Source organism: Trachypithecus francoisi, unplaced genomic scaffold (genome assembly GCF_009764315.1).
Source record: "Trachypithecus francoisi isolate TF-2019V2 unplaced genomic scaffold, Tfra_2.0 Lachesis_group0, whole genome shotgun sequence".
Taxonomy (NCBI): Eukaryota; Metazoa; Chordata; class Mammalia; order Primates; family Cercopithecidae; genus Trachypithecus; species Trachypithecus francoisi.
The window spans coordinates 69591781-69605256 of NW_022681453.1; the positions used below are offsets into that span (position 1 = coordinate 69591781).

The window sequence follows — 13476 nt, forward strand, 5'->3', positions numbered from 1 at the left end:
TTTGTAGCTTTCCCACACCATGTCCTACCACAGCACTCAGTGTTATTATCTATGTGCTGCACAGTCCTCACGTTACCATGATCTCTTCTCAGGTACATGGCTTCTATCCTTGGGTAAGTTCCTCAGAACAGAGGCAGTATCTATTCCTAAAAATTACCTGCAAATCTCCAACAAATTTTTGTGGGCTGACAGATTTGGTGACTACTTCTAAACTACAAGAACTCTCCATAGCTCAAAAGGGAAGGGCATTGTCACGTTCCCAGCATGTGACACATTATACACAAAGCGGGTGACCATAGAGGCAGAGATTGATAATCGTTGCCCAATATCTATCCTCTTCTTTAGTTGGAGCTAGAACCTCCCCCACCCCTCAGGTTTTAGCTGGGCACATGGCTTTGCATCTAGTGACAACATGTCTCAGTCTCCTGAGGGTAAGTGTGGCTGTGTGAAATACGTTTGGCAGATGGGATGCAGTGGAAACGATGTGTGCAGCTTCTAGGTGACATCCTTAAGTAGAAGCTGCTCGGCTTCTTCCTGTAGGCCTTTCCCATGGGTGGGAATGTGACTGTGGGGATGTTGAGCCCACTCTGACCATGCAGACAAGGACAACACCCCTGAGTATGGCTGAAGGAGCCTGGAACACCAGATCTCCTGGATCACAGTCACCTTACTCTGGACTTGTGCGTAAGATAGAAATAAACTTCTACCTTATTTGAGCCGCTGTATTTTTGGTTTTCTATATTATAGCAGCTTAGCCTGTACTTTAACTAATATAATCAACTAATGAGTTTATAAGGTAGGCTTGCTCCTGGTTAAAAAAAATAGGGCAAAACTACTTTTTGCGGATGTTACAGAATCATATTTCAGATGCACTAAAACAGAACTAAGAGGATTCTACTGTAAGTTCTTCAGTAAAAGAAAGAGGCAACTCCTAATATCTCTTAAGGAAATTCTGGATTTTCATTTATCAAGTTTCTGTAAAGCTATATGTTTATTCTGATCTTCCTTAATTAACATTTCTAGAACGGGATGCAGAGAGTGTTAGTTGTAATTTTGAAACCAGCCCATAAGCTCATCCTTCACTTTCAGAAGGATTCTGTTTGCTGTCCTTTCTCCCCACCGGCTGAGAGTAAGGTTAGCACGACAAACTCTTGAATCAGGTAAAAGTCAGATAATCAACCATGATGATTACATTGATTAATCCTTCGATTTTTTCATTCAGAGTAATCAGTATTTACAATCATTTAACTTTAGTTAAAATGCACCACTTACTCGATATCTCTACGCTTTGGGTCGCACTGGAATTTCACTTAGATTGGCCAAAAGTGGGAGAGTTGGTTTGACTAGATCAACTAAAAGTTTAAATGGGTAACCTGGAAAATTGTCTTTAATTCTTTTTCTTTTGCCCACTGCTACTGCACAACAGAAAGAAAAATATTTAAGGCAGGAGATCGCGACCATCCTGGCTAACACAGTGAAACCCCGTCTCTACTAAAAAATACAAAAAACTAGCCGGGCGTGGTGGCGGGCGCCTGTAGTCCCAGCTACTCGGGAGGCCGAGGCAGGAGAATGGCGTAAACCCGGGAGGCGGAGCTTGCAGTGAGCTGAGATCCGGCCACTGCACTCCAGCCTGGGCAACAGAGCGAGACTCCGTCTCCAAAAAAAAAAAGAAAGAAAAATATTTAATTAATGAAGGTGAAGTTCTCAACCTGGAATAATCATGGACGTTATCATGAGGTTAACACTGAAGTTAACCTCACCCCGTCAGAGAGCAGGGTGAGGGGACCTGTTGCACCTGAGACTTTCAGCAGTCCCCTTCCACCCTGGGTCTCAGATCTGGAGGGCTGCCTTCCACAAGGCTCCTCTTTCTGCCCTGACTGCCCACTGGCCATAGGTAGGAAGGCAGGCTGGAGTCTCCCTTAGTGTCTTTCCCAGACCAACTTAATGCAAAATGGGTATTCTTATTTATATGGAGGAGAGAGGGGGAAAAATGGATAACAGATTGTCTCTAAAAGACCCCGATCCACTCTTCTGGAGAGGATAACAAATCTCACAAAAGCCTTTGGAAATACTGTTTTCCTCAAAGCCTTCACTCCCTCCCCTACCCTTCATCCTGCTGCATCCACGCCAGCCCATGACACTGTTTTCCAGACAAGGCATCACTGGATCCCCTGAAATGTGCTCATCTGTGTACCCATCCTGAAAGGAAATGGGGGGAGAGGACTAATATTCACTCACATCTTCTGTGAGCCGGACTATGGACAGGTATTTTATGGACATTTTCCCATTCAGACCTCACTACAGCCTTTGGGATAGGAGCCTCCCCTGCTTTGCAGATGAGAAACAGGCTCCAAAATCTCCCACTGCCAAACTGACAAAAAGCAGTAAAGCTAGCATCTGAATCAGCCAGGTTGGGTTCCAAAACCTACGTATTTCCCACAACATGTAGCTGCCCGGAATGCCCTTTCTCATCTTTTCTGCATGGAGAAACCCTACCCATTTATGAAGGCTCAGTCCAAATGTCACCTCTTCTAAATCTTCCTGGAATCCTCCTGAGAGGACTGCCTCTCCTTCATGCCCTTGCCATCTGTTATGAACATCTCTTTCATGATGCTTTGGGTACCTAACCCCTCCCTAATTCCAAAAATCCTGAGGAGGCTCTTACGCTTCTTCCATAGGCCGACCCTGCACTGGACTTCAGTGCAGAGTTTCAATTTCCCTTCTTAGTTTGTGAGCTCGCTGTGGGGAAAGGATCATGTCTTAACAATCTTTGTAACTCCACAGCCCATAGTGAACACAGGAGGGAGCGTGGTCGTGTTACAAGCATGGATTTTTTTAAAGTCTGGATTAAAATCCTGGTTTTTCCACTTCCTTGCTATGAGTGATTGAGTAAATAACCTATTCCTCTTTAAGGAAATGGGGATAATAGTGACTACCTATATCATAGGATAGAGGGGAGAAATGAGATAATATTTGCAGGACACTTAGGAGAGTGCCTGACAACCTAATAGGTGCTGAAAATGACTAATATTAACTGAAAAGAAACATTCCTAAATCACAATAAACATATGTTAGTTTGATTGTCAGCCATCCTTTCCTTTGGGGTTCTCCCTGCTTCCATTTTATGTGGCCCATGTTTGCTCGTTAATTAAAGAACCTCTCCTCACGCCAGACACACCCAGAGACTCAAGTCTGGCCAATCTCAGAACCCAATGAGCTGGGCAACAGTGACTGGTCCAAGGTTGGGCGTGTGACTCAGGCAGATCCAATCAGAATCCTTCCTGCATTTGACATCAGAAAATTGGGAGACGGATGCTCTTTCTTGTTGCTAGGGTTGCTAGCCATGTTGTCTGCAAATATAAAGTAGAAATGAGGATGGGTGGATGGAGAGAGAAGGAGACTGGAAGACCTGAATTCCCAATTCCAGCTCTGCAGCTCTGCATTCCATTCTGAGTTTTTCTCCTGCCTTCTCACTCTGTGAGCAAATAAAATAATAATAGGTAACATTTATTATATACTTGTTGTATGTAGACACTGTTCTGAGAGCGTCATATGTACTAAATAATTTAATACTTACAACAAACTTATGAAAAAGGTATTATTAACATAATTATTCCCATCTTACAGATTAAGAAACCGAGGCACAGAGTGGTTACATCTGCTGGAGATCACGCAGTGAAACGGCAAAGTCTGGATTTGTACCCAGTCGGGCTCTAGAGCCCACAGGCTTAACCACTTCACTGTCTTGCCTTGCAAACTCGAAGCAAATTTAAGTCTGGTTTTTCTCTCTTGCAATGGAAAGAGACCCTCCCCCTACTTACCTGCAGAAGTCTCAGCTCCCAGCGGTTTCTCGTCTTCTGGCCAGCCTCCGCTCTCTGATCCATGAAAAGAAAACTCTTCCAGGCTGGAAAGAGACTGCAGCTCCTTCGGGGGTGTTCTGCACGGCGTGCTGTTGGTGCTGATGACGGCGGACACGCGGAGCGGCACAGACACCGCAAAGGGCTCGGAGATGTTCAGCGCCTTGCGCTGGTGACGCGGCGACGGCTCCATCTGGAAGAGGCTACTGGTGAAGACGGATTTGCTAGGGCTGTCGTTCGAAGTGTAGAACATACCCAGCATCTTTGGGGCTGTTTGCTCGCCCTCTGGATCCTCAACAGGCCGGAAAACCTTCAGTTGTTCCGGTGGGGGCCGGGCCTGAGCGCCCTGGAGATGGACATCGAAGCCACCCTCAGCCCCCGGAGGCATCCCCTCCTGGCCCCATTCGCCCTCCTGCTTGGTGAGGTCACATGAGCTGCCGGTGCCGGTGGAGTGCATCTTTGTTGCTGGAATGAAAAATCCACCGGTGGTAACTGTTCGATTGAAATTTCCCTTGGTTTCTTTTCCTAGTAAAAAGGAACAGGTGTATGGTCAGCAGCCTGGGCACACATACAATGGCAGGCCTTCCAGTAAGGACAGGCACACGACATTTGAATACTAGAGAGGCACAGCATTCTAACAGGGGCATAACCGCCCAGATAAACACAGGTAACATCTGGATGACAAAAGAGAAAGCACTTCCTTATATGCACAGAATTTTAGCATGATGCTTTGGTAGGACTATTTGCTGTCGTGCCATACAGATCACTTTTAAACTTTGCAGGTAGAGCAGTTTTCAAAAAAAGATTACTGCTAAAGTTGCTAAACAGAGCCATCATCTACCAGGCATTAATTATAGATCATGAGAAAATAAAGAGACAGATGGGAGGTGGTAGGATTATGTTAGCTCAAAATGAAGAAGACAAAAATGAAAAATAAACAGAATCTTGTCTTATTTTAGGACTTTAAAACTTTTTGTTTTAAGTTTTCTCTGGCAGATGGACCCAGACAGGGGGGTTTGATTTCCCAGCTAGGAAACAAATGCTGTTTCCCACCTTTTCTCAGGCTTCCTCCTGTTGATTCAGAGGATGAGAAACTAGAAATGTAAATTAACTAAATGTTAGAAAGTACAGTTGTGAGGAGCGAATATATATATTTTTTGAGACGGAGTACAGCTCTGTCGCCCAGGCTGGAGTGCAGTGTCGTGATCTCAGCTTACTGCAACCTCCACCTCTTGGGTTCAAGCGATTCTCCTGCCTCAACCTCTTGAGTAGCTGGGATTACAGGCACCTGCCACCACGCCCGGCGAATTTTTGCATTTTTAGTAGAGAGGAGATTTCACCATGTTGGCCAGGCTGGTTTCAAACTCCTGACCTCAGGTGATGTGCCTGCCTCGGCCTCCAAAAATGCTGGGATGACAGGCACGAGCCCCTACGCCCGGACCAAGTTCTTGACTGGCTTAGACATGAAGGCAAGGAAGAAAAAAGTCTACATAGGAAGTAAATAAGCTTGGAGATGATATGTGAGTTGCCAGGGATCTAGAAAATAATTTCTAATTTGGTACTAAGCACTAAACTGGGCATCTTACATAACTCTATGCTTAAAGTTCTTATGACCACCCAGTAAGAAAGTGTAATGATCTTTAACACATGAGGACACCGAGACTCAGCAGTTAGATGAACTGTCCAATACTCACATACCATGTATATAATGACCTATATTTTGAAATATTAACTCCTGCAAAACTGGGCAAGAACTGCCAAGAAGTTTCCAAACCAAAGCAAATGGATGAATATAAAAGTAAGAAAATGCTGAAAGTATCAAGTTAACTTAAGAAGACCTCACTGAGTATTATACAGGTTTAGAATTATTATTATTAATTATTATTATTATTATTATTTGAGACAGGCTGAAGTGCAGTGGCACAATCTCGGCTAACTGCAATTTCCACCTCCTGGGTTCAAATGATTCTCGTGCCTCAGCCTCTGCCTCCTGGGTTCAAGCGATTCTCATGCCTTGGCCTCCTGAGTAGCTGGGATTATAGGCATGCACCACCACGCCTGGCTAATTTTTTGTATTTTTTTTAGTAGAGACAGGGTTTCACCATGTTGGCCAGGCTGGTCACGAACTCCTGGCTTCAAGTGATCTGCCTGCCTCAGCCTCCCAAAGTGCTGCGATTACAGGTGTGAGCCACCGCACCCGGCCCAGGTTTAGAATTATTGTTAAAATGTTGTTCTAAAGATTTTCTGTATTGTTTTGGTCTGACCCATTTTTGAAAGAGAAAAATGTCTTGTATTAAAGGAGCTGGAAAGTCATAGGATAAGTATAGGGGAGTTTTAACAGTCTGTTGCCAGACAAATCCTTTGCCTTGTAACTTGTAATGGTGCTTGTTGGTTACTTAACAGAAATAGAAGGGAGAGATACAGGCAAGTCAGCCCTGAAGGATAGAGCTGTGAGAACAAATGTTATGTGTTATTTTCATGGTGGGTGTTACCTCGTGTGCAACTGTGTACACGTCTGCCCCAACAAAGGATATTGTGGTTTGCACATGGCTGATACATAGCTGGTGCCTAATTAATGTTTAATGATACATAATAAATGAATGAATGAATGAATAGATAAATGAATGAACCTACCAACTGAAAATCATGACTTGACACAAAAACTAGGAAGCAAATGCATATGGAAACAGCCAAATTCAAGATACATAGGCCTCTAGGCATAAAACCATAGGGCATAAACCAATGCTTGGCTCTTTGTTTCTGCCCAAAGGGGAAGCCTCTTCTGCCTTAGGTTTCAGGTGTTGACCTTTTACCTGGTTCAGGTTTGAATGAAAAATAGCCATGGACTCCAGCTGTGGCTAGAGGAAGGATGGGCAAAGAGGATGGCTCTTTAGGCCTAGCCCTGGAGTAAGGTAGGGGAGGTTATGGTGCTATGTAAACCCCTTAAATTAGGGTAGGGTCAGGGAGGGATTTGGGACTAGGTAGTTGTGTGTGATTGTGACTACAGAGAAGCAGGCACGACAACTTATAAAGGCAAGTGAGCTTCAGCCTCCTAGTTGTAATCTCCAACTCAGAAACTCCTTGTAAAATCTTACCTTCCACAGGCACTGAACACAGCGAGTCCATGCTTTTAGCTGGTCGGATAGTAGCCTTTTCCACTAAAGACAAAAGAAAAAATATCCTTGATGAATGCATATTAACAGAAAGCATTCAGAAAAATAGGTCAGGCTGTTCAAGTACACAAGACAAAATTCTTTAGGAAAGTTTTTCCAGTATAATTGATCCCCTTGAAAACATTCCTCTACCCCACCCTAGATGTTCCTACTTTCTTAATGGGACAGATTTCATAAACTCAGGGCAGTTATAGATCAAAGTTTTATTAATATTTTACAATAAAGGTAAATTGCAATTTTGTCAAATAGCTCATCGCAAATGAGGAGTCCTGAGCCCAATTTTACTGTACAAAAAGTATTCAAGGATGAATCCAGGGGTAGAATCTGTGAGGCTCCAGGCCACTCTTTGTATTCAGCAGCAGACAGCTGAGACCGTATCTTAGCTACTGCAAATGTGGTAGAGCAGGTGAGAGGGCCCAAGAGAATTGGAGTTAGGCTTCTGCTGGATGCAGCTCTGTTCCTTGAGGCCTGCAGGCTGGGTGCTCCCCAATGATCTCACCCGTCAACCTCACCCTGGAACAGATCCCAACAAAACCTTTTTTGCACACCTACTCTGTGACTGGGTGTGCGCCATGCATATTTGTAAGCCACCTTAGCAGCTTTTTGGAAGTGTGGTTTAAATGAGTAAAAACGTATTCCAGGCATAGTATTAAATAGATGGATTCACAAACACCATCTCTTTTCAGGGAACTAAATTGGCTGAAAGGTAGTTCCTTCTAGGCTGAGCTTGTCAAAAGGGGAAAGAGGGTACTTGGAAGCAGGAGGCCCAGGACTAGTAGCCCTTAAGGTAACTCTGAATTCAGAAACATCTGGGTTTGAATTCCAGCTCTACCACTTTTGGGCTGTGTGACCTCAGCCAAGGAGCTAAATTTTTTTTTAGACAGTGTCTCATTCTCTTGCCCAGGCTGGAGTGTGGTACAGTGATCATAAGCTAACTGCAGCCTCAACCTCCTGGGCTCAAGCAATCTTCCTGCCCTAGCCTCTGGAGTAGGTAGGACTACGGGCACACACCAACAAATCTGACTAATAAAAAAATTTTTTTTTAGAAATAGGGTCTCATTATGTTGCCCAGACTGGTCTCAAACTCCTAGACTCAAGCAATCCTCCTGCCTTGGCCTCCCAAAGTGAGAGCTAAACTTTCCTAAATTCCAGTTTTATCATGTGTAAAATGAGAAAAAATAGAGCTGTTGTGAGGATTACATAGGTAATGACTATAAGGTAATTATATTGTACTAATCTGCAATAGAGTAAGTACTCATTAAAAAGTAATAATTATTGACTGTTGTTGCTGCTATTCAGGATGGATTAGGGCTCAGCAACAAAGGGGAAGACAGGAGAAGGTTCTATGAGAAGCAGTTAGAGTTGGCCTTAACCAAAATTGAGCTGTAACTCAAGCTTGTTTTTGTCTCTTGTTTAAAGTTCCCCTGTTCTTCCTCCTTGATCCAAACCTGCTTCTTCTGGGAGGTTCTGAATTAACCCCTTGGTCTCCCAGCGTGGGGCTTCTCTCTTTCTGGGGCCTGCTGTGGGACGCCCAGCCATCTCCATGCAAATCCTTTGCAAAGGCAGAGATCGCCTTTCATCTCCTCACTTCCAATGTGCCCCAGAATTCTTATCCTTTGAAGATCTGCTATTTCCACAAATCCATAAATTGATTTACTGCCCTGACCCTACCTAGTCAGCATCCCTTTGTTTGTGTATTCTTTTTTTTTTTTTTTTTTTTTTTTTTTTGTTGAGACGGAGTCTCGCTCTGTCGCCCGGGCTGGAGTGCAGTGGCCGGATCTCAGCTCACTGCAAGCTCCGCCTCCCGGTTTACGCCATTCTCTCGCCTCAGCCTCCCGAGTAGCTGGGACTACAGGCGCCCGCCATCTCGCCCGGCTAATTTTTTTGTATTTTTTTTAGTAGAGACGGGGTTTCACCGTGTTAGCCAGGATGGTCTCGATCTCCTGTCCTCGTGATCCGCCCGTCTCGGCCTCCCAAAGTGCTGGGATTACAGGCTTGAGCCACCGCGCCCGGCCTTGTTTGTGTATTCTAGGACACGCATTGCCTTTGTTTTCCAGGCTGGAATTTCTCTGGTTCTCACGTGTCAACCTTGACAGGCAGTGACCAGGCGCCCCTGACTGTGTCACAGAGGCCGGGCAGCAGCTCTGTCTGTAGGTCCATCAGTGTCCACCCACCTTTGGTGGTGTTGAAGCCTCTTTCTCATAATGCAGTTCCTTGTGGCCTTGCGCAGCACAGCAGCACATCAGAGATGTGGCTTGGGGGACAGTCCCCAAGCATTTCCTGGCCCCCTTTCTGGAGAGTAACTAAGAGCTCAGGCTCCTGTGGCCTATGACTACATTTAGATTACATTTTTCTGTCTGGGACCTTGGCCTGGCCTCACAGAGGTGCACCCCCCAGTTTTCTGGCAGCCTTTGTGTCCTTGAGTCCTCCTCTCTTAGCTGCGTTACTCAAAGGTGAGCCTGGACCTGCTATAGCCATATGGCTTTGAAATTTCTCTGCTCACAGTTCATTTTGGAGGGTGCCCTGAACTCTTCTTTCTCTTTAGTAATGTACAAACAACTTAAATGGAATCAATTAAAATACCTGTATCTAGAAGGCTCTAAAGTTTATGTGTCTTAATTCAGTTCTCCATTTTTTCCAACACTTACTTTCTTACCTGTTTCATTTTCTAGATATGGTTAAACACCCCTTCACCCACTCCTCCCCACCCAAAACAATCCCAAAACTATTCATGGTGAATTAAGTTTTTAAATGTCCTTAGTTACGGGATTTTAAAGCATATTATTTACGTATGTTAATCCATTGGTTCCCCTTTTCACATACATATTTCAACAGTGAGCTCACATGCCACTTACAGAGACCACACTGGTAGATTACATCTGTTACGGGGTTCAGTGGCCTAACTTTAATCACAGATTCCACTGAAGTTATGGCCATGAAGTCTATTGGTCTTTTTTTTTTCAGAGTTGCCAGCAATATTCTTCTGGTAAAAAGAAACCACTTCAGGCAATAGTTAAGGCCACAGGGTGCCACTTATATTGACACTGACAGTTCTTGAATTTCACCCCTGCATTCAGTTAGTGAAGACCTGATTAGTTTGTTCATAAGATCATAAGCCAGTGACTTTCAACCCTGGCTGCATATCAGAATCACCTGGGGAGCTTTTAGAACATTACCAGTACTCAGACCTCACCACAGACCTCCTGAGGCAAAATTGCTATGGTGTGATCCGCTCTGTGGGTGATTCTGAGGTCCAGGTGTGAGAAGCCCTGGCCAGGGGCATCTTGCATGTTCTGTGAGTTTACCACCATTTGATCTAGTGCCTTGGACTTGTTCTTTTTGAAAACCACATGGGGGTGGAAATCTTCCTAAGTAAAGATCAAAGCAAACCACTTATTTCCTTTTTGTTGTTTTGTTTTGTTGTTTTTTGACTTTTCATTACTGGTGAACCTCTCTCATGGCTGTACCACTAATTCTGCAACTGAAATTCTCTCTTTGATGTGCTTAAGCAAAGCTCTTTTCATAGATTAGGAGTTTCTGGTCAGGTACTCTTCTCCCCAGTTTCTCCCTTAAGAATCCTATTTTCTGGCCGGGCGCGGTGGCTCAAGCCTGTAATCCCAGCACTTTGGGAGGCCGAGACGGGCGGATCACGAGGTCAGGAGATCGAGACCATCCTGGCTAACACGGTGAAACACCGTCTCTACTAAAAAATACAAAAAAATTAGCCGGGCGAGGTGGCGGGCGCCTATAATCCCAGCTACTCGGGAGGCTGAGACAGGAGAATGGCGTGAACCCGGGAGGCGGAGCTTGCAGTGAGCTGAGATCTGGCCACAGTACTCCAGCCTGGGCGGCAGAGCGAGACTCCGTCTCAAAAAAAAAAAAAAAAAAAAAAAAAGAATCCTATTTTCTGATTTGTATCTGTCTTGCCATACTTGTGGCAACCTGTCTTCTTCATTCTTGCTATCTTTCCATTTTGTGCAAGCTGAGTTTTGCCATACGGTGATTACAGATGCGTACCCAGAGTCCATTTCCCTTCTGCCCTTTGCACATGGCTCTTGTACTTCGTGGGTGTGAGTCCCATTCCTCATGCGAGGAGTTGGCTCAGGATCCCAGGCTGAAGCCAATCAGCACAAGGCACACCATTGACAACAGGGACTGAACCATGTGGCTCAGTGAAGGATACTGAGACAAGGGGAATTTTGATGAGGCCTTCTGGAAAAGAAGGGTCCCTGCTCTTAGGAGCAAGCTACCAGAAATGTTCTTTCTCCCTCTGGACCTAGAGGGATAGTGAGAGGGAAAGCCTAGAACTATTACAGCCACTTTGCCACAGCAAAGGAAGCCAGCCTGGGGATGAAGCTGACTCAAAAGAGGACACAGCTGGGGAAAACATGGAGAAATCATGACAGCGTCCATGTATTAAACCCCCTGAAGCCTTCCCTCTATCAGGGTGTTCAACTGCAGAAGCCAGTAAATTCCTTCATTGCATAAGTTGATTGAATTGATTTGCCATTATTTACAGCCTAAATCGTTGTAACTGCTGTACTGTGACACCCCTCCTTACTCTAACAGGCAAACATAAAGATCTCTAAAATCTGGACTTTCTGATCCTTGGTATGTGATTATTACCGGGTTTGAGGAAAGTCCATAAAAACATTATCTCACATTTTTCCTATAGGAATTAATTTTCCCCCAAATCTCTATTAAAAATTTCAAACATTTAGAAACCTACCACCCTTAAACTTACCACCTAGTTTTGATAATTATTGACATTTTGCCCTATATTTGCATTATCTATTTCTATATTGATATTTATCTACCTACCTATAATTTGCTAGTTATTTGAAAGTGTCAATATTTTGCTGCTTCATCCTTGAATACTTTAATTTTAGCATATGTCTCCTAAGAACCATTAGCACACTATGAAAATGTATAATTCCTTAATACCATTTAATATCCAGTCTATATCCACATTTTCCCTCTTTGTTCCCCAAATTGTCTTTTGCAGTTCTTTTTTTGTTTTTGTTTTTAGAGATGTGTTTTTGCCATGTTCCTCAGGTTGGTCTCGAACTCCTGGGCTCAAGTGATCCACCCACCTCAGCCTCCCAAAGTGTTGGGATTACAGGCACGAACCACTGTGCTCGGTCAGCTCTTTTATTTTTATTATTATTTTTTTACCAGGATCCAATCAAAGTTTGCTCATTGCATTTGTACATTTCTCTTTTACACCTTGGTTTCATAACTATTGCTTCCATTGTTATCATACTTTCAATCTATAACACTAAAGATCATTATGAAAAATTTCCTTGGTCTTCTCTTTCCTGACATCATATTCAGCTGCATTGGTTAAATTCCCCACTGTATATGGTTCCCTCATTTCCTTCCTGTATCAATTTCTATTCAATACTCAGAAATAAGTCCCATGGGGTAGCATCCTTCTTTAAACATCACAACCCTGGGGGAGAAGGGACAGGTCTTTTCAGCAGAATTCCAATTAATAGAAAATCATCATTTTAGCAATGCCATAGGAATAACTGTTACATCCAAGAACCATTAGAGGATCCTAAAATTCATGACAAAGAGCACTTTAACCAAGGGATCCCAGTTCTCTTCACACGCAATAAGACACTGACATCATGTGCCTCCTAATAGGACACACTGAGTCAGGCACACGGTCACTTCTGTAGGGTTTCTGCAAAAATTCCTAACCTCAGTCTAACCATGAGAGAACACTGGACAAACTCTCCCTGAAGTAGATTCTACTAAATACATGGTCAGTACTCTTCCGAGTTATCACGGTCAAAAAGACGGAGTAATTGTTCTAGATTGGCAGAGGTTAAGGAGACATGACAACCAAATGCAGTGTGAGATCCTGGATTGGATCCTAGACCAGAAAAAAAAGAACAGTAGTGGGACAGCTGGCCAAATATGAATAAGATCTGCAAATTCGTTAGGAGTATTGTATCAATATTAATTTTTGGCTTTGATAACTTATATAAGATGTTAACATCGGGAGAAGCTGCATGAAAGGTATACAGGTTCTCTGTGTACTATTTTTGCAATTTTTTTGGTAAGTCTAAAACTTTTTTTAAAAAGATTCCTCTTCCCCCAGTTAATTTATAAGTTTCTCTTTCAGAGTTAGTGTGTTTGATAAGATCAAACCAAGACTTAATAAGCAGAGCTATGAAACTAATATTTGTATCATAAAACAATTACTGTTGATTCTTACCCGAGAGCCTCTGTCCTCTCACAAATACACTCCCATTTCTACTCAGTTTTGATTTGGAGTCCGATCCAGAACGTCCCAGGTTAAATATTGATTTCCACTTCTTTGATTTACTGGAGAGCTTTCGCCTAAAAGAACCAAGGCATAAGGGGTTAGTTTGTTAACTAGTCATTTCAAGGGGACTTTTAAATTGAGACCAAATATTCCATTTATGTCCTTAGTT

At 43.5% G+C, this 13476-nt stretch overlaps 1 protein-coding gene across 2 annotated transcripts in view; it reads right to left on the reverse strand.

The window, feature by feature from the left end:
* The window catches only part of ARHGAP31 (Rho GTPase activating protein 31), a 129383-nt gene that overhangs the window by 12576 nt on the left and 103331 nt on the right, over positions 1–13476 (reverse strand). The window contains exons 8-10 of one of the 2 annotated variants that reach the window (XM_033211156.1): positions 13257–13381; positions 6953–7015; positions 3822–4382 (exon numbers count right to left, since the gene is read on the reverse strand). In XM_033211156.1, coding sequence (XP_033067047.1) covers positions 3822–4382; positions 6953–7015; positions 13257–13381 — 749 coding nt within the window. The remainder of the gene's footprint in view (positions 1–3821; positions 4383–6952; positions 7016–13256; positions 13382–13476) is intronic. The other variant, XM_033211157.1, reaches the window with a different exon arrangement.